The 19,787-nt window shown below is 40.0% G+C and overlaps 1 protein-coding gene and 1 pseudogene across 2 annotated transcripts; both read right to left on the bottom strand.

Moving 5' to 3' along the window:
- Positions 1-3,808: 3,808 nt before the first annotated feature.
- Positions 3,809-6,683, bottom strand: LOC145500163 (uncharacterized). Of its 2 annotated transcripts, XM_081479642.1 has the most exons (3): positions 6,394-6,683; positions 4,929-5,632; positions 3,809-4,671 (listed from the first exon to the last, which is right to left on the bottom strand). In XM_081479642.1, the coding sequence occupies exons 2-3, from the start codon at positions 5,621-5,623 to the stop codon at positions 4,218-4,220; spliced, it is 1,149 nt and encodes a 382-aa protein (XP_081335768.1). In that variant the 5' UTR covers positions 5,624-5,632; positions 6,394-6,683; the 3' UTR covers positions 3,809-4,217. The 2 variants fall into 2 exon arrangements, with proteins under 2 accessions (XP_081335768.1, XP_081335769.1); XM_081479643.1 differs by lacking the exon at positions 6,394-6,683 and having other exon boundaries at positions 4,929-5,822.
- Positions 6,684-17,563: 10,880 nt separating this feature from the next.
- On the bottom strand, positions 17,564-18,918 carry LOC145501715 (uncharacterized; annotated as a pseudogene).
- Between the last annotated feature and the right edge of the window lie 869 nt (positions 18,919-19,787).

The following is a 19,787-nucleotide window of genomic DNA, read 5'->3' as shown; positions in this document are numbered from 1 at the left end:
AATGCACGGAGATATTAGCTGCATAAGCTTCTCTGAAATCCGAGGGTAAATAAAGTAATGTATGTATGTATATTTACGAAAACGATGTGCGAGCAGGAATGCCTTCATTCGAAAAGAAAAATTCTTAGCCCACAGAAAATGAAGACGCTGAAAGCTTTGAAGGAAACTGTCAGGTGTGTTTACGGGCCATCTCATGGACATGAACAATCTTTTTCTTTCACTGATACGTGGGCAGAAGAAAACAAAACAAAACTGACCGTTTACAGAAAGTAACGTTATAATCATTTGTGCTTACTTATCTGCTACCCTTTGAATCCTTTTGTGATCTTCTATGCGATGTCTATTTTTAAAAGGTTTCTGCGTTAATTATTAATTTAATAATCCAATAAATTAATAATTAACGCGGAAATGTCTTTGAAAAAATACGGGATCGGGATTTACAGGCTAAAAAGGGCGGAATGGCGGATTAACAAGTAAAAATGGGCGGGAAAGCGGGATCTGAGAACCCTATTGTGGACCCTCTTAACAAGAGCACACTGCCACGCTACTCACTATCACAGATTATAGTTCACCACAAAATTTTCTCAGATTCTTATTGGTTTAAATTGATCACGTAACGCGATCGGCTTGGGGGTCATCCGTTTACATGTTTTAAGAGCTGACTTTGCGTTTATGACTCTGAAATAAATGTAAAAGTGTGTTTTGACAGTTCTCTTTATTCTGTCTCTTCTCAAACTCCGTCAGTCTCTATCACGTTAGTCTGTCCACCGACCATCGATTTTGTCTGAGTTCGTCGAGATCGCAAGCAAAAGTGGCAACTGTAGGGGATTTGAAAGGCCCGCACGCCAGGGGGTGGCATATGTGGTAAGCACCTTTTAGGGGTTTGCTAAATGCATTTAGCGTCACCTTTCGGAATTTGAAGTAGCGATTTTAAAAAAATTTCCAGGGTGGGATTGCTCTGAATCTCTTTCGCACATCAATGTAACATTGCTGGCTGCACATGGACAAATTGCTCCTACAGGCTTCAGGGTGACGGGCGGCCGTTGAAATAAGCTAACTACAAAATTTGGCATGTCAGTTCATTCTAACTGGAAATAACCATTAGAATATCAATCAATCAATATCAAATATCAAGCTGTTTTGATGCCAAAATGTTTCGTGATTTATCGCCAAGTGTTCTTAACTTTTATAGCTGGTAAAAGTTTAAAACTCCTTTTTTACTTTAAATTGTGCATTAAAACGTGCTAACAACCCAGCAACGATTTCAAATTGTCTCGTTTTGCCTTTGACGTGAGTCAGAAATTTAAAGCCCTTCCGTGCGAATAGAATAGCGTCCCCGAACCTGCGAGACACACAGTATTGATACAATAAATATCTTACCAACCTCGTCGTCTCCGTCCTTACTGTAAGTTACGGATGCTCGTGTTTTCCCCATCCACTTATGGCCAGCGCGCTTCGCGCTTGCGCCGTAAACCCAAAGGGAAAAAACTCGGTCCGTAACTTACAGTATGGCCCGAGAAGACGAGGTTAGTAAGAGGTATTTTATTGATATTCTCAGAAAGCAGAAACCAAAAGACGAATAACCCTATCCGGTGGATAAATGTGGACAAAACATGCTGCGATATTTTCTTGAGAGCAATTTATCCGGCACATAGCCACTTCCAGGTGTTCCGTTAGTTGGGGCGCAGCGCAAATCAATGCGCACAAAAAAAAGGGGAGACATTCGGCGCGGGAAGGCTTTGTTAGCTTTTGTTATCGTTTGTTAGCGCTGTGACTTATTTAACTACACGCTTGAATGGAAAAGGTTTTCCTTTAGATAGTATTAAGGGACGGACGAGTAGAAAAGTGATGGGGTGGGGAGGACTTTTTCAACTTGCAGGAATTATTTCCCACGTCCACTGCCTCTGCAGGTTTTTTTGTTTTGGGAGGTCGAGTCCCCTAGACGAATTTTTTTTTGGGTAGGGGAGGCAATATTCTACTGCCGCAATCTTAATCTTGACACTCGCCACAATCTGATTGCCTGGAACAGGCTTCAAACAAATGTTCTTTTTTTATGTCTTTCACACAATCGTTTTGCTTTAGTGAAAATTATATTCCGGGGGTAAACATAACCAAACATCTGACACATTTAAGAGGGTCGTACAGGGGGGTCTTTTGCACGGTTCGCGAACGGAAAAAAATAGAAGCATTTTTGGTACGTTTTCCACGATTTTCAGCTGATTAATTTAATGTACCGATTGGAGTTGAATTATAAGGCGTCGTTTACTTTGTGAAAAACCTAAACTGGATTGAAACTGCCCATACGAAATGCATCAGTTGTGTTATAAAAAACCTGCATGATTGTCTTTGATTTCGACGTTTGTCCGACGTTGATCTTAACGGCCATCTTAGGGAAAGTGTTACGGTTCGCCATGGATGTGCACATCTGTGCCCACAATCGTCATTTATCACCTCCTACATGTCGAGGCTGTCAAAACACGGTATGTGCTTGCTTAATTGCCAACAAATCAAGCAGGATGGCTATTTAAAGAACATGTTTTTTTATCACTTTTAAGCCATGGTTATCCATGAGGGTTTTTCTGCAAGCATGTTTGGCTACTAGAGTCCATGATGAGGTTGCTGGGCGCAAAATATATTAGCCTTGAAAGGGAAAAATGTCCGCTTTCCTAATTGTAGAGAAAACCAGGTCGATGGGGATTGCACCAGGACAAAGAAATTAAAACTGCAGTATAAAGTGGCTGCCAAGTTGCCATTCAGGAGAGTACAGTTTGTAAGCCTGACAGTGCAATTCATTCTGCAGAAACTTTTTTCTTCATTTTTTCTTAGCACGATTTTCTTTTTCAGTCGCCCTCCCTTGCATGAATATTTTTCCCATCCCCCATCACTTTTCTAATGGTCCGTCCCTAACGTTATCGGCCACTTGATCAACCGACGGCGAGGTAATTTAATTTTGTTTTATTATTTGTTCAGAACAGACTCCTTCAACTGCATCCATTGTATTCCTCATATACATGGAGCGTGTCCAAAAATATCGCCTTTGAGGTCTCTAACAAGGCACTATAACGTCACATGTCGTTGAACTCACGCCATTATTTACAAACAGCTGTCAGCTTGGCCAGATTTATGATGTTTAAAAGCTATAAAGAGAAAACCAGTTTTCTACGCAGCTATAGAAAACCTCAACACTGACTCTGAAATAATCAAAACGGATCAAGAAAGCTAAAAATATCTTAAAAGTAAAAGTGACTTCAAGAAAGATGACAATTTTTTTTTCTAAGGAAATTCAAAATTACAAAAACATACCAGTCAAATTCGGGTACCAAAGAAATGTCAAGCTTGTTAACTGTTAACATGTCATCGAAATTGTTCCCAGGTAGACTTTACAAAAAGTCACCAAATTTGAAGTTTATCGCCTTAATGGATGTAGTGCTAAAAGAGCTTAAAATTGCGAAAGGAAAGTAATTCACATCAACATGAAAGACGCCCAAACAGCCCATACAGCCTCAGTCATAAAACAAAATTCTGACTGAGGTAAGGTCTATGGTTCAATTCACTTCCTAGGTATTTGGGGTGTTTATTTATTTGCCAGTAGTGTTTTACTTTCCCCCTTCCAAATAACAACAACAACAACCAAAAAAAAGTGGGCTAAGTGCCTCGGTTTGCCTCATACTGCTACGGTCCTGACAATATAACAATATAACGGTAAAACAATGACAACATAACAATGGCAATATAAAACATGACGCAACGATCCAGACGATCAATCGCGTGTAGGAAGCTGTTTCTACTGATGCATGCTGGTGTGGAATACAAATATCGAGTTGGCAATATGTGAAATGTATCTAGGGATTGCATAAGTAGAAATAGACAACAATATTACAGCCTTAATTTACAGAAAAGTAAACACAGATCAAACCCGAAATGTACACTAAAATCCCTTTATTATTTAGAAGGCTTCAACTAAAGGTTCTCTACAAATCGTTACCATCTTAGTAAATTTTCATTTCTAAAATGTTGTTACGGTCAATCGGTTTACTTGGATTTGATCGGAAATAAATAGAACAGCGGAGGAAAAGTTCAATGAATAAATACAGCAGAACCATTTATAAAACTAAAAAAACTAAATATATTGTTAACTCCAGTAAATACCGTGCATGCTCCAGTTATTCTACTTGATAATATCAGCACTTTGTTATTATAAAGTACTGTACGTGTTATTATAAACTACTTTTGCTATGAACAAGTACAGTTTGAAAAAGGGTCTTCGTTCCCCACCAACTAGTCACTGTTCTATGGTCGTGTAGATCATTGACTTTTGACCTTCTACAGAGTTTATCGTCTTTGACTTGGAACAATGGATGTGTGTTTTTCTCTTCCTGGTCAACAAATGGAATCAGATCGGTCACCACAGTTGTTTCAAGAGTTTTTGTGGGGTTCCTGTAAGCTTTGTACACCTGATCAACTGATAGCCGCACAGCCTCGGTTACAAGCTTTAAATTGTCCTTGCTCTTTTCATGTAGAAGCATTCCATCTCCATATGATGTCCACTTATCTGCTCTTACGTTTGTTACGCGCAGGCCAAATTCCCCATCTTCATCGTGCATGCACTTACTAAGTAAGTGGCCAACATTGGCTGGAGTGGTTTCCTTTCTCAACTGAACTCTTGGCGTCCTGTAATAACAAGACATGAAGGAGCTTTGTTACTAAATGTAGAGTCCATATATTCGTGGAAAAATGTTGTTGTAGAAAAAAGGTTTAATACGGGAAATACAGAGGAAATGATAATTGGAGGAACGTTTGTGTTTTGATATTAAAAATAAGTGGACGCCGATGTATGAATTAATTATTTTCTATTCGACAAATTTCTAAATCAACAGATATTTTAATTACACTTAGAAGTATAAGAAAATATGTAACATATCATTTACCTGATGTGTCCACTAGAGAAGCTGTCAGTAAGAAAATGACAAGCAAACCCTTCCAACGATAATGCTTCATGAAGGAATCTCTTACTCTCATCCCCTACATATTCACTCGCTTCTCTCGCTTTGTTCAGAGCTAACAGATGACCCGCTAGATACGCGTCTTTAGCGTGAGGAAGGAAATGGTCGTAATTATTCTGAGCTAATTTCAACATCCGTCCATGTTTAATCGGCAGGCCACCTAGCCACATCCCACCGGTGATTTGGTCCCATTCTTTGTTGCCGATGCTTGCACCTGTTTTGCTTTCTTTGTCTAATGCCGTGATCAGCTTGTTCAACTCTTTCTGTAATTTGTCCTTTGGTGCACGAGCCAGAGAGTTGTATGCAGCAAGGAAGCGCTGCTGACGATCAGAATCAGCTTGGTTTATTCCTTTAGAAGGATCGATAATTGGATGCTCTGGTATACCATAAAAATCTCCTGCAAGTGCTATGATTTGCCCGAATGACATCTCCACACCATTTGGAAGCTCGATATGTCTTAGCTCGGCTTGTCTCAACTCGATTTTTTCTCCAATGAATTTGTGTTCGAATGAACAAAAATCAACACAGTCCTCTCCAGTCATGGGCTTGGCATCTTCCACAGGCGTGCACATATTGAGTTCAACTTCTTCAGCTGAACCGACGCAGGTCACCGGCTTCATGTTTCGTAACTGGTAACAAAAATTAATTCAATGTAACCAACGTTGAATTTGAGTGACAATTCATGCTGGGATTCACATATTTGGTGGTATCTACAGCTTGTCGCTTACGGAAAAAAAAGGAAAAAAAAGTTGCGATGGAAATTCCTGGGATATAAAGGTGTTATTTTCTTATTCTAATTAATTTCGTGGCTAGCGCTAACCGCCCCCAAACAATGCCTTGTAATTCTTTTCATTCTATCAGCGTATTCGTTAGGAACAAAAACATTCAAATTAACATATAATGTTTCGGGATGCAATTTTCAAGTATAATTCTTTCATGAATTGGAAGCGCAGAGGCAGATGAAAATTAAAATGCTTATTGAATTTTCCAGCTGTTAATTGCAAGAGTTTATTTCCAAATTTTGGAGGATTTCACAGCACATTTTGCAGTTTTGTGTGACGTTCGTATGATAGAGAAATTAATTTGAAATGCTCCAGGGAAGGTACATGAAACGGCTCGTTCCCTACAAAGGCTTAAAGGCTCGACAATAAATTGTATAACGTATGATTTGTATTGGTGTAAAAGCTTCCAGTGGACTTTCCAGTGGACTTTCCAGTGAACATCAGAGCGGTACCCGCGCGTTATAGCGTGACGCGGACCTTTCGGCAACTCGGTAAAATATAAGCTCTTTTCACCAGGATTAGTGCTCGTGATTATTGTTACTCTATTAGCTACTTTAGATAGTACCTCGTAGTTAAATGTTAATGAGAAATACAACGTTGACTCTTACCCTTGTGGCTGGATCTTTCAACGATATTAGGGCGAGACAGCAACAGCAATTCTTGCGCTCTCCTAATGGCTTGAGCAAATGAACTCTATGTATGCTTTGTTCTGGACATCCTCCTTATATGCGCTCCCGGAGGCAGTTCTTCCTGCTGCTAGACGCCATTTGCTGTTCCGGGGGATGTCAGCGTCAACGTTATAATTATTTTTCGTGGGCTGCTCTTACGCATTGTGAAAACATCGTAACTTCATTCATACGGTGGACTCATTTGACGCAAACATGGCAGGTGTCTTTACACAGACTAGCGTATAAATGTATTTTAATGAAAGTAGGAGGTCATCCAAAAAACGTATATTTCTTGTCAACGCTAATAGAAACCTCGCACTAAGTTTAGCCTAAGTCGAATTTGCGGCTTCTTACGAGACGAATTTCTTCAGCATAGCAGGTACTTTAGAGGCTGAAACTTCGGTGAGTGGAAAAGCCGAATGTTTACTTGCTATAGGTGACGACAAAAAAGCAATCTTTTTGGAGTGAGGTTCTCCTTTAACAAACAAAATCTGTACGGAACGTTTGCCATAAACTGTGATAGCAATCACATCCGGCCGGAGTATTCACGTTCCCATTTTGTAAACCGGCTGAAGTCATTCAAACGGCCCCCGCGCAAACAAGAGGAAGAGGGAGCCAAGGATACGGTCCAAACTAAGCCATGTTGACCAACACATTTGATTGTAACTAAAATCGAACCATATGGCACGACAGAGAAAACCTTACAAAAACGAAAGATGTAATTTTCTCCTACCTTCTCGATTTTATTGTTTTGACTTTCGCTACAAGAACTCGCGTTATGTGCGTGTATCGCATTACCATATTGCAGGCTTCTCCTGTCACGTACACACATATATTACCATATCTGCAGCTTCCCGTATTACTGGTTGGTCTTCTCGCGGACTAAGTATGACTTCCTGTATTGGGTAATGTTAAGCAAGCAAAGATTATGCTTGATTTGTACTGCAAAGGTGATTGTAAAATAACTCATGTGCAATTTACCCGAGGTTCGTGCATTATTCATTGCCACATAGATCGTCTCTTTGTCATTGCCGCACACTATGTTTACTTTGACTTTGATGGCCAGCACATATTCAAATATTTTTTTTTAACAATGTTTTAAAAGTAAGTAAAAATCAAGGGAGGCGATTAGGCCGCCATAGAAGCAATCATAATAGAGGGTATTATTATTCTTTTGCAATTTATGACCGTTTGTTTATCGCCTGTTGTGAACGAGTCGGGTGTTACCACATTGGTTTGTTTATTTCTAGCGTTTACAATTAGCACCCCAGTACTGAGTATTTCTGATTTCTAGTTGATAAAGGGGAAGGTTTTGAAACCCAGCAAACTTTAAAGCAGGAAACAAAGATTATATATTTATTCCGTTGTTTATTATTTTCACGGAGAAATTAGCTATACAGCTACTCTTGTAAATCCGAGGTGAAATAAAGGTGATGTATGTATGTACGATAAGCCTGATTTTGCTAAAGGGTCCAGGACCATGCACAATCTTTCGTTTTTCGCTCATACGTTATGCCTTAATTACCATGTCCAAGTAAACAACTGTTGTGTTTCGCGCTCGGACAAGGCCAAAAACTTAAACAAATTAAATACTGTAGAGAACTTTTTGTCGGACTTTACAACCATTCCCTTGTTTAGATTATGAATAGGGATATTTTTGTGTCAGCAAGTTATTCTTAGCTGCAAAGGTAAGTTTCGCACATGAAGAAATGGAGTATGGATTTTTGAATAGATACGTACAGAAGACGCAGGCAATAAGAATCCTTTAATTTACAGCTTTACATAAGCAAAGAACGGGAGAGGGATCCTTGTAAGAATGGCCTTCTCTAAACGACTTTAACTGATGCTGCTGTTGTAATCGATTTTGACGCATACGGGCCCTGTCAGACAGAGACAGTTTACGTCATTCTATAGTAGACGGACCTACGTATCGAAGAACATACAAAATAGTACAAACCAAGCAGCGCTTGGTTTTATTTAAGTTACCTTATTTAAGTCACTTTAAAGATGCGTCGTCCCAATTTTGGAGAGACACCGGTCATTTCTATTTTGAATTAACAGCTGACAGCTACACTCTCTGAACTTGACCGGAGAAACTGCTTGACGCATGTAATGGATGACTGAACCATTCAAAAACATACGTCAGTGATTGATTGACATCGTTAGTATACCTGTGTTGAATGTTCTACTCGTGAAGATCTAAAACGATCTTAACACGGACTCTTCTATTCTAGATGTGACCTTGAAGACTGCAAAATTTAAACCAGGTGGTGTGACCTACTTTTTTGCTCGAAAGCTTGGTACGGTTGTACTACAGTTGTTGCTCAAAAGGTTGCGTGACGCACGCCAAACGGGAAGTCGATACAAAGTGTCACTGACCCAAGCTGTTCCTAAACATTCAAATTAAACCTCTCAAAGTCTGTTTAACATATATGGCCAGAAGCACATTTGACCGATTTAAACTCGCATGCCGTTGGTGTCGTTAAAATGGCCCTTTTTTACGTCTTTGGTCCGGGCCGTTTACCTATAGAAATGTTTAAATAATATGTTTTTAAGCATTATTCCATTCTTTTGAACCTTTTATTCAAAACCCGGTACCCTTCTCTTCTCTTAATTATTACACGCTCTCTCTCTTCTCTCTATCTCTCAAGTCAACCATCTGTCATCAAGTGCCTGATGGTAAACAACCTATATTGCGTCAATAAGTTGTAGATTCCTGCATTACACACGAGCCTCCTACCCAATAGTAGGACATCCAGTGGGAAGTGCTGCATGATTTGGCTAGGACTTCCCGCATTATCAAGTTGCGGCATTCCTAATTCCGCTAACCGAAAGCAAGCAACCGACGAATTATCGACTATCCTATCCGTACTAATAATTATATATACTAGGCAATAAGATTATGAGCTCGAGATTTCCATCGCGTGGCAGTTGACCCGGGCTGCACCCTGGTCAACTATCACGCATAAAATCGAGAGCGAATAATTTAATTGTTTTAGTATAAATCTACTAATCGTTCAAAACTTTATCTAAATCCTCTTCACAGACACTTCGAAAACGCCAAGAAGCGGCCGTCATGTTGTTAACAGAGGGCCCCCAATAGGTTTGGCGGGATGCGGGATTTGGCTTTTTTTCGCCGTGATATTCGAGATTTGAGCTGAAAACAGGGGCGGGAAGCGGGAATTACAATTACGAGCGGGAGTGGGATTTCGTGTTTTTATGGGGTTGGGATGCGGGATTCGCAGGGGGAATAGAGCGGGATACGGGATTTAAATTATTACATGACCTCGTAAATTAACCAGCGCAAAAACCGCAAGCTGGTAGAAACGAACCTTTTGTGCATATAGCTATGTCAGGTTTCTAATGAATAGCAACGGCTCTCTACCCTATCAGGTTCTGTCAAACGTATCCATTATCGCTTGATTACGTTAGCATCATGAGACTGTATGAGGTCTTTGAGTCCTATTTCAATCATTTGTGTTGGCCTCTGATATTAATGACATCTGTCCATTGGCTCCCCGCGGCTTTGGCGCTCGTTATCGTAGCTTCGCCGCTTTCTTAGCGCGCTCAAATTGCTTAAAAACCGCCAAGCTACGCAGGCTATCCATTTCCGACATTTTCGCCGCTTGCGCCTGTAATCTTGACCACCCCTCTATCACCGATCCTTTCTAGTTTTTCTTATGCTGTGTTTAGACTTGAACGGTTTACCGAGGTATCAGAGTTTACTTACCTAGGTAAACATTTTCCGTGTGTAAACGCCAACTGATACTTTGGTAAATGCCGCAAAAGACAAAAGAAATTTAACCGAGGTAAAAGATGTAATTACCCTGTGATCAGGCATGGTTACAGTTGGTAACCAAGGTCAAGATGACAGATATATCCGCTTGTGGCGGCGTAATATTTCATTTCCCGTGGTGAGCAGATTGTGCGACAAAACGTTTCTTTTCCAGTTTTGACAATCTTGGCAAATAACATGGAAAAATTGGATCGATCTTCTTACGGTGAACAATCCGTCGCGTAACAGAAAGCATTGTATTTTTCTTTCTCAGTATTATTTACAACTTTCTCTAGACAAACTTCGATCCTCTGTTGTGTAATTATTGTCGATGTATTTTGCCACCTGGGAGGATGCTGCTGCATACACAACGTATCCACGTTTCTACGCATATAACAATGCTTACTCTGGGTATGATCAAGCAACTGAATTTTCGCCGCAATATTATGGAATGCGGTCCTCGCCTATGAAAATGATGGCACCTCAATTTGTTCCTGTTCCGCGGCGGTGGGATCCTCGTGCAAGTTCGATTTCATGACATTGTTAATGCAGCGCGCGCGAATGTTGAAAGATTAACTTGAGTTATTTGAGCCGGTATAAACACTGAACGAATGTACCAAGGTTAAGTAACTTGACCTTAGTAACTGTTTACCTTGGTAAAAGCTCAAATGTAAACACAGCATTAGTCTTTCGACCTTTTCCAGAGCGCTTGACCGGGCGCTTGGCTTGTTTTGGCCAGGATGGCTTCACCGGATGGCGGTGACAACGATTTACCGGACGAATTATGCGACATTATAAATTGCTTCGCCATATTCACACCTTATTCACCATTAATTCTATGGGATGTAAATGAACCCACATACTGATCGAAAAGAGTAGGGGATGTAGTTCCCGGTGTGGTGGTCTATCTCTCATCTGATGGTTAAATGCACGGAGATATTAGCTGCATAAGCTTCTCTGAAATCCGAGGGTAAATAAAGTAATGTATGTATGTATATTTACGAAAACGATGTGCGAGCAGGAATGCCTTCATTCGAAAAGAAAAATTCTTAGCCCACAGAAAATGAAGACGCTGAAAGCTTTGAAGGAAACTGTCAGGTGTGTTTACGGGCCATCTCATGGACATGAACAATCTTTTTCTTTCACTGATACGTGGGCAGAAGAAAACAAAACAAAACTGACCGTTTACAGAAAGTAACGTTATAATCATTTGTGCTTACTTATCTGCTACCCTTTGAATCCTTTTGTGATCTTCTATGCGATGTCTATTTTTAAAAGGTTTCTGCGTTAATTATTAATTTAATAATCCAATAAATTAATAATTAACGCGGAAATGTCTTTGAAAAAATACGGGATCGGGATTTACAGGCTAAAAAGGGCGGAATGGCGGATTAACAAGTAAAAATGGGCGGGAAAGCGGGATCTGAGAACCCTATTGTGGACCCTCTTAACAAGAGCACACTGCCACGCTATTCACTATCACAGATTATAGTTCACCACAAAATTTTCTCAGATTCTTATTGGTTTAAATTGATCACGTAACGCGATCGGCTTGGGGGTCATCCGTTTACATGTTTTAAGGGACCGTTCATTTTTTATGAGGGAGGGGGGGCTGGTGGGATTTGGGAAGCACCATTTAAAAATCGCATGACCCCCCCTCAGCTTACCAATTTTTTCACATGGCCCCCCCTTATAATGGTCATTTTTTGGGATGACCCCCCCCCCGAAAAAAAATTGATCAAAAAATATTTAGATTTCAACTTTTTTAATATTTCTCTATTATCCCCCTACTTCACGTTATTGTGCTGACTATGAAGACAATATTTACAATCTCTATACGACAGAGAGCTGTTGTTTAAAAAACAAATCAAAAGAAAGAGAAGTCAATTTCGGATCTCCTAGTTATGGCTCGCCCTGAGCGTGTGGCATTTGGCCTCTCATTGGCATCTTCCTCATCTGAATTGATGAATGCAAGAATGACGTCACTTGAGTCATCTTCTCCCCCAGAGTCAATGGCATCACTGTCATACTCATCATTGTCACTTTCAACCCTTTTACTGCTGTCAGCACTTGCCCTGTTGTCATTTTGTGTCAATGTCCTGGCATTTCTCAGTGTTGGTTGGCCAGCTCTGAGAGGACTCTTCTGCTACAAGCATGAATGTCTTACAATTGCCTTTACTTTCTCACTCTTGCTGCTTTTCAAATGCTGCTTCAGCCCGTGGTGGTTTGAGTACTTGTTTAGTTCTGGAACACGTAGCTTTTTAAGCTTGGTTAAATCTTCGCACAACTCAGTCCAAGGATAATCCTCCTCCCTACTTAACTTTGTCTTTTCTTCTGCTCTCTTTTTCCTTTTAAATTCCAGCACTTCAAGATGCTGAAGATAATCCACCACAAACTTCGATTTGACAATAAACTTATCTGCAAATAGAGCAACGCTCTCTGGGTCAGATAAAACCAGCCTGCCACTTCCATGCTCTTTCTTCTTTATATTGTTAATCCAATCGGGGAAAGAGCGCATTACTACATGAGCATCATGAAAGAGGCTCATTCCAAAATGCGCAATAATGGCGAAAGCACAAGTCATTTAAGAAACGGTTTACAGCTGAACGATACAGGCAGTTTGACATCTTACAAGCAAAAGAAGCAATCTTTCTAAGTGCGGATGGCTGTTCAGAAAGGGCGAGTGAGTTTTCCATGCAAGGGTACCAGTTGAAGCCCAGCGATGGAAGAAAACTGAACTTCTCCATCAAAGAGCACAGAGCAATGGTGGAAAAGTTGAATGTCATATTGAAAGATGTAAAGGAACACGATTCCACACTCTTTCAGTCCAATGGGCTTGCTTTAAAGCAGGGCGAAGAATTTGCCTACAGTTTTAATGTAAAACAGATCAAATGTACAGAAGCTTAGTTGACGAAGGTCACGCAGGACATGGAAGCACTAGAAAATAAGAAGAGCAATTATAACAGCATATTCAAAGGCATACTCAAACAGCACATCAACAAAAGGAGAAGGAAAAAAGAAAACCGCAGAAAGTCAAATGAAAGAAAGAGGAAGCGGACTGAAAACAACGTCCAACGAGTTTATGGAATCTGTGTTGGAAACCCGCTAGGAAATGATCTTCCACAATGCCTTGTGTACCCTCTCAGAACGGCCGTCCCGGAAGAGTGTCTTAAAGTTGAGGATGTTGCCACGTCGATATTTAGAAGAGATGGGCCATACATCGCACAGCTCTTGGAAGGAAATTATTTCACCAATGCTGCAAGAAGCAGAATCACCACCAACCTTGAGCGGGAAGTCAGAGATTATGTTTACACTTTCATGTACCCTGAAGAGTACACTCTGACGGAAGCATTGCTGCTTCTTGCAGGATTGGTGAAAGAGACTCCCATAGCAGCACAAGCGGCGACGAAGAACTCGACGACAGCGGAGATGAAGATGAGTGCCAGTGAAAGTTGCATTCGAAAAGAACAGTGTTAAATACTTCTTTTCAGTAGCTACAAATGCTTTTTGTCACCAAACGTTTTTTTTAAAGCAGAAGGAAAGTTTGTAATAAATTTGTATCCTGCCTTCTATGTTTATTCTATAGCAATTTTTTTGATGTTTAAACATCATGCCATTTTAAAGTTTTACTAAAATATTTCACGTGACCCCCCCTTTTTCCCTTATTTTTTTGGGATGGCCCCCCCTCGAAAGCCATTTTTTTTCGCATGGCCCCCCCCAAATCCCACCAGCCCCCCCTACCTTATAAAAAATGAACAGTCCCTAAGAGCTGACTTTGCGTTTATGACTCTGAAATAAATGTAAAAGTGTGTTTTGACAGTTCTCTTTATTCTGTCTCTTCTCAAACTCCGTCAGTCTCTATCACGTTAGTCTGTCCACCGGCCATCGATTTTGTCTGAGTTCGTCGAGATCGCAAGCAAAAGTGGCAACTGCAGGGGATTTGAAAGGCCCGCACGCCAGGGGGTGGCATATGTGGTAAGCACCTTTTAGGGGTTTGCCAAATGCATTTAGCGTCACCTTTCGGAATTTGAAGTAGCGATTTTAAAAAAATTTCCAGGGTGGGATTGCTCTGAATCTCTTTCGCACATCAATGTAACATTGCTGGCTGCACATGTACAAATTGCTCCTACAGGCTTCAGGGTGACGGGCGGCCGTTGAAATAAGCTAACTACAAAATTTGGCATGTCAGTTCATTCTAACTGGAAATAACCATTAGAATATCAATCAATCAATATCAAATATCAAGCTGTTTTGATGCCAAAATGTTTCGTGATTTATCGCCAAGTGTTCTTAACTTTTATAGCTGGTAAAAGTTTAAAACTCCTTTTTTACTTTAAATTGTGCATTAAAACGTGCTAACAACCCAGCAACGATTTCAAATTGTCTCGTTTTGCCTTTGACGTGAGTCAGAAATTTAAAGCCCTTCCGTGCGAATAGAATAGCGTCCCCGAACCTGCGAGACACACAGTATTGATACAATAAATATCTTACCAACCTCGTCGTCTCCGTCCTTACTGTAAGTTACGGATGCTCGTGTTTTCCCCATCCACTTATGGCCAGCGCGCTTCGCGCTTGCGCCGTAAACCCAAAGGGAAAAAACTCGGTCCGTAACTTACAGTATGGCCCGAGAAGACGAGGTTAGTAAGAGGTATTTTATTGATATTCTCAGAAAGCAGAAACCAAAAGACGAATAACCCTATCCGGTGGATAAATGTGGACAAAACATGCTGCGATATTTTCTTGAGAGCAATTTATCCGGCACATAGCCACTTCCAGGTGTTCCGTTAGTTGGGGCGCAGCGCAAATCAATGCGCACAAAAAAAAGGGGAGACATTCGGCGCGGGAAGGCTTTGTTAGCTTTTGTTATCGTTTGTTAGCGCTGTGACTTATTTAACTACACGCTTGAATGGAAAAGGTTTTCCTTTAGATAGTATTAAGGGACGGACGAGTAGAAAAGTGATGGGGTGGGGAGGACTTTTTCAACTTGCAGGAATTATTTCCCACGTCCACTGCCTCTGCAGGTTTTTTTGTTTTGGGAGGTCGAGTCCCCTAGACGAATTTTTTTTTGGGTAGGGGAGGCAATATTCTACTGCCGCAATCTTAATCTTGACACTCGCCACAATCTGATTGCCTGGAACAGGCTTCAAACAAATGTTCTTTTTTTATGTCTTTCACACAATCGTTTTGCTTTAGTGAAAATTATATTCCGGGGGTAAACATAACCAAACATCTGACACATTTAAGAGGGTCGTACAGGGGGGTCTTTTGCACGGTTCGCGAACGGAAAAAAATAGAAGCATTTTTGGTACGTTTTCCACGATTTTCAGCTGATTAATTTAATGTACCGATTGGAGTTGAATTATAAGGCGTCGTTTACTTTGTGAAAAACCTAAACTGGATTGAAACTGCCCATACGAAATGCATCAGTTGTGTTATAAAAAACCTGCATGATTGTCTTTGATTTCGACGTTTGTCCGACGTTGATCTTAACGGCCATCTTAGGGAAAGTGTTACGGTTCGCCATGGATGTGCACATCTGTGCCCACAATCGTCATTTATCACCTCCTACATGTCGAGGCTGTCAAAACACGGTATGTGCTTGCTTAATTGCCAACAAATCAAGCAGGATGGCTATTTAAAGAACATGTTTTTTTATCACTTTTAAGCCATGGTTATCCATGAGGGTTTTTCTGCAAGCATGTTTGGCTACTAGAGTCCATGATGAGGTTGCTGGGCGCAAAATATATTAGCCTTGAAAGGGAAAAATGTCCGCTTTCCTAATTGTAGAGAAAACCAGGTCGATGGGGATTGCACCAGGACAAAGAAATTAAAACTGCAGTATAAAGTGGCTGCCAAGTTGCCATTCAGGCGAGTACAGTTTGTAAGCCTGACAGTGCAATTCATTCTGCAGAAACTTTTTTCTTCATTTTTTCTTAGCACGATTTTCTTTTTCAGTCGCCCTCCCTTGCATGAATATTTTTCCCATCCCCCATCACTTTTCTAATGGTCCGTCCCTAACGTTATCGGCCACTTGATCAACCGACGGCGAGGTAATTTAATTTTGTTTTATTATTTGTTCAGAACAGACTCCTTCAACTGCATCCATTGTATTCCTCATATACATGGAGCGTGTCCAAAAATATCGCCTTTGAGGTCTCTAACAAGGCACTATAACGTCACATGTCGTTGAACTCACGCCATTATTTACAAACAGCTGTCAGCTTGGCCAGATTTATGATGTTTAAAAGCTATAAAGAGAAAACCAGTTTTCTACGCAGCTATAGAAAACCCCAACACTGACTCTGAAATAATCAAAACGGATCAAGAAAGCTAAAAATCTCTTAAAAGTAAAAGTGGCTTCAAGAAAGATGACAATTTTGTTTTCTAAGGAAATTCAAAGTTACAAAATTACAAAAACATACCAGTCAAATTCGGGTACCAAAGAAATGTCAAGCTTGTTAACTGTTAACATGTCATCGAAATTGTTCCCAGGTAGACTTTACTAAAAGTCACCAAATTTGAAGTTTATCGCCTTAATGGATGTAGAGCTAAAAGAGCTTAAAATTGCGAAGGGAAAGTAATTCACATCAACATGAAAGACGCCCAAACAGCCCATACAGCCTCAGTCATAAAACAAAATTCTGACTGAGGTAAGGTCTATGGTTCAATTCACTTCCTAGGTATTTGGGGTGTTTATTTATTTGCCAGTAGTGTTTTACTTTCCCCCTTCCAAATAACAACAACAACAACCAAAAAAAAGTGGGCTAAGTGCCTCGGTTTGCCTCATACTGCTACGGTCCTGACAATATAACAATATAACGGTAAAACAATGACAACATAACAATGGCAATATAAAACATGACGCAACGATCCAGACGATCAATCGCGTGTAGGAAGCTGTTTCTACTGATGCATGCTGGTGTGGAATACAAATATCGAGTTGGCAATATGTGAAATGTATCTAGGGATTGCATAAGTAGAAATAGACAACAATATTACAGCCTTAATTTACAGAAAAGTAAACACAGATCAAACCCGAAATGTACACTAAAATCCCTTTATTATTTAGAAGGCTTCAACTAAAGGTTCTCTACAAATCGTTAGCATCTTAGTAAATTTTCATTTTTAAAATGTTGTTACGGTCAATCGTTTTACTTGGATTTGATCGGAAATAAAAAGAACAATGGAGGAAAAGTTCAATGAATAAATACAGCAGAACCATTTATAAAACTAAAAAACTAAATATATTGTTAACTCCAGTAAATACCGTGCATGCTCCAGTTATTCTACTTGATAATATCAGCACTTTGTTATTATAAAGTACTGTACGTGTTGTTATAAACTACTTTTGCTATGAACAAGTACAGTTTGAAAAAGGGTCTTCGTTCCCCACCAACTAGTCACTGTTCTATGGTCGTGTAGATCATTGACATTTGACCTTCTACAGAGTTTATCGTCTTTGACTTGGAACAACGGATGTGTGTTTTTCTCTTCCTGGTCAACAAATGGAATCAGATCGGTCACCACAGTTGTTTCAAGAGTTTTTGTGGGGTTCCCGTAAGCTTTGTACACCTGATCAACTGATAGCCGCACAGCCTCGGTTACAAGCTTTAAATTGTCCTTGCTCTTTTCATGTAGAAACATTCCATCTCCATATGATGTCCACTTATCTGCTCTTACGTTTGTTACGCGAAAGGCCAAATTCCCTATCTTCATCGTGCATGCGCTTACTAAGTAAGTGGCCAACATTGGCTGGAGTGGTTTCCTTTCTCAACTGAACTCTTGGCGTCCTGTAATAACAAGACATGAAGGAGCTTTGTTACTAAATGTAGAGTCCATATATTCGTGGAAAAATGTTGTTGTAGAAAAAAGGTTTAATACGGGAAATACAGAGGAAATGATAATTGGAGGAACGTTTGCGTTTTGATATTAAAAATAATTGGACGCCGATGTATGAATTAATTATGTTCTATTCGACAAATTTCTAAATCAACAGATATCTTAATTACAATTAGAAGTATAAGAAAATATGTAACATATCATTTACCTGATGTGTCCACTAGAGAAGCTGTCAGTAAGAAAATGACAAGCAAACCCTTCCAGCGATAATGCTTCATGAAGGAATCTCTTACTCTCATTCCCTGCATATTCACTCGCTTCTCTCGCTTTGTTCAGAGCTAACAGATGACCCGCAAGATACGCGTCTTTAGCGTGAGGAAGGAAATGGTCGTAATTATTCTGAGCTAATTTCAACATCCGTCCATGTTTAATCGGCAGGCCACCTAGCCACATCCCACCGGTGATTTGGTCCCATTCTTTGTTGCCGCTGCTTGTACCTGATTGGCTTTCTTTGTCTAATGCCGTGATCAGCTTGTTCAACTCTTTTTGTAATTTGTCCTTTGGTGCACGAGCCAGAGAGTTGTATGTAGCAAGGAAGCGCTGCTGACGATCAGAATCAGCTTGGTTTATTCCTTTAGAAGGATTGATAATTGGATGCTCTGGTATACCATAAAAATCTCCTGCGAGTGCTATGATTTGCCCGAATGACATCTCCACACCATTTGGAAGCTCGAGATGTCTTGGTTCAACTCGATTTGTTCTCCAATGAATTTGTGTTCGAATGAAGAAAAATCAATACAGTCCTCTCCAGTCATGCTAACTGCTAACTCAACTGGCTTTATATCCTGCATGCTTTGCATCTGCATTAAAAAGATACATCTTTATTTAACACAAGTAAGAAAGAAACCAATTTGTAAAATGTATTAAGATGTTATTTATTCGGCGGGCGTTTGAAAACACTCGCTGCTTGAGACATTTTTGGAAATACGAGCCAAAACAGTAAAGCACGTTGTCCTACGTTGTATACCCTGATGTAATATAATTTCATTAGTAATCATAATGCTAGTCCAAAATCTCTTGCAAGCGCGCGCACTATTATTTGTTAAATGTGCAAACTGTTGAAATTAATTCTTAACGACTAATTTGGACAGTTCCACGCGCAACATAATTAACAAGTAATACAACTACACCGTGGTCTAATTTGGAAATAACTTGATTCAAAAAATTCTAGAAAAAAAAAAAAAACAAATTGGACACGACCTACGGCTTCGTCTAATTTTGGCTGTCCTCGGAAATTTTTTCATCCTATAAATTCAGAACTATTTTGAAGCGCATCAAGTGTGTATAAATGACATGATATCTTGTTCTTTTCGTTAAGAGACTGTGTTACTTCGAAGTTTACTTTAACCAATCCCTACTGCGTATAATTTCACGCGTGATTAGCGCCTCAAATGTACGAACATTTGAGGCCTTTTTTGGTTTACATTCTGTTTTGTTTATGTGGGTAGTTAGTAACATTCATAAACGGAACTGTTATTTCATGTTCAACATGTTAGGCGTCCGCTTTGTCTGAAACTGCTATGGATTACCGTAGAAACGTTTTTTAACCATCCGAAAGTAACGGCTACCCGAAAGTTGCGACCCTTTTTGCATGCTAAATTCCAAAGTAACGGGAGGCGCTGCTTTCGAAATTCAGTTACGGTACTGAGTAATCTGTGTA

The sequence above is a fragment of the Orbicella franksi genome, chromosome 10 (genome assembly GCF_964199315.1).
Source record: "Orbicella franksi chromosome 10, jaOrbFran1.1, whole genome shotgun sequence".
Classification (NCBI taxonomy): Eukaryota; Metazoa; Cnidaria; class Anthozoa; order Scleractinia; family Merulinidae; genus Orbicella; species Orbicella franksi.
The sequence above is the reverse complement of the archived record's forward strand: the minus strand, read 5'-3'. Positions and strand labels throughout refer to the sequence as shown.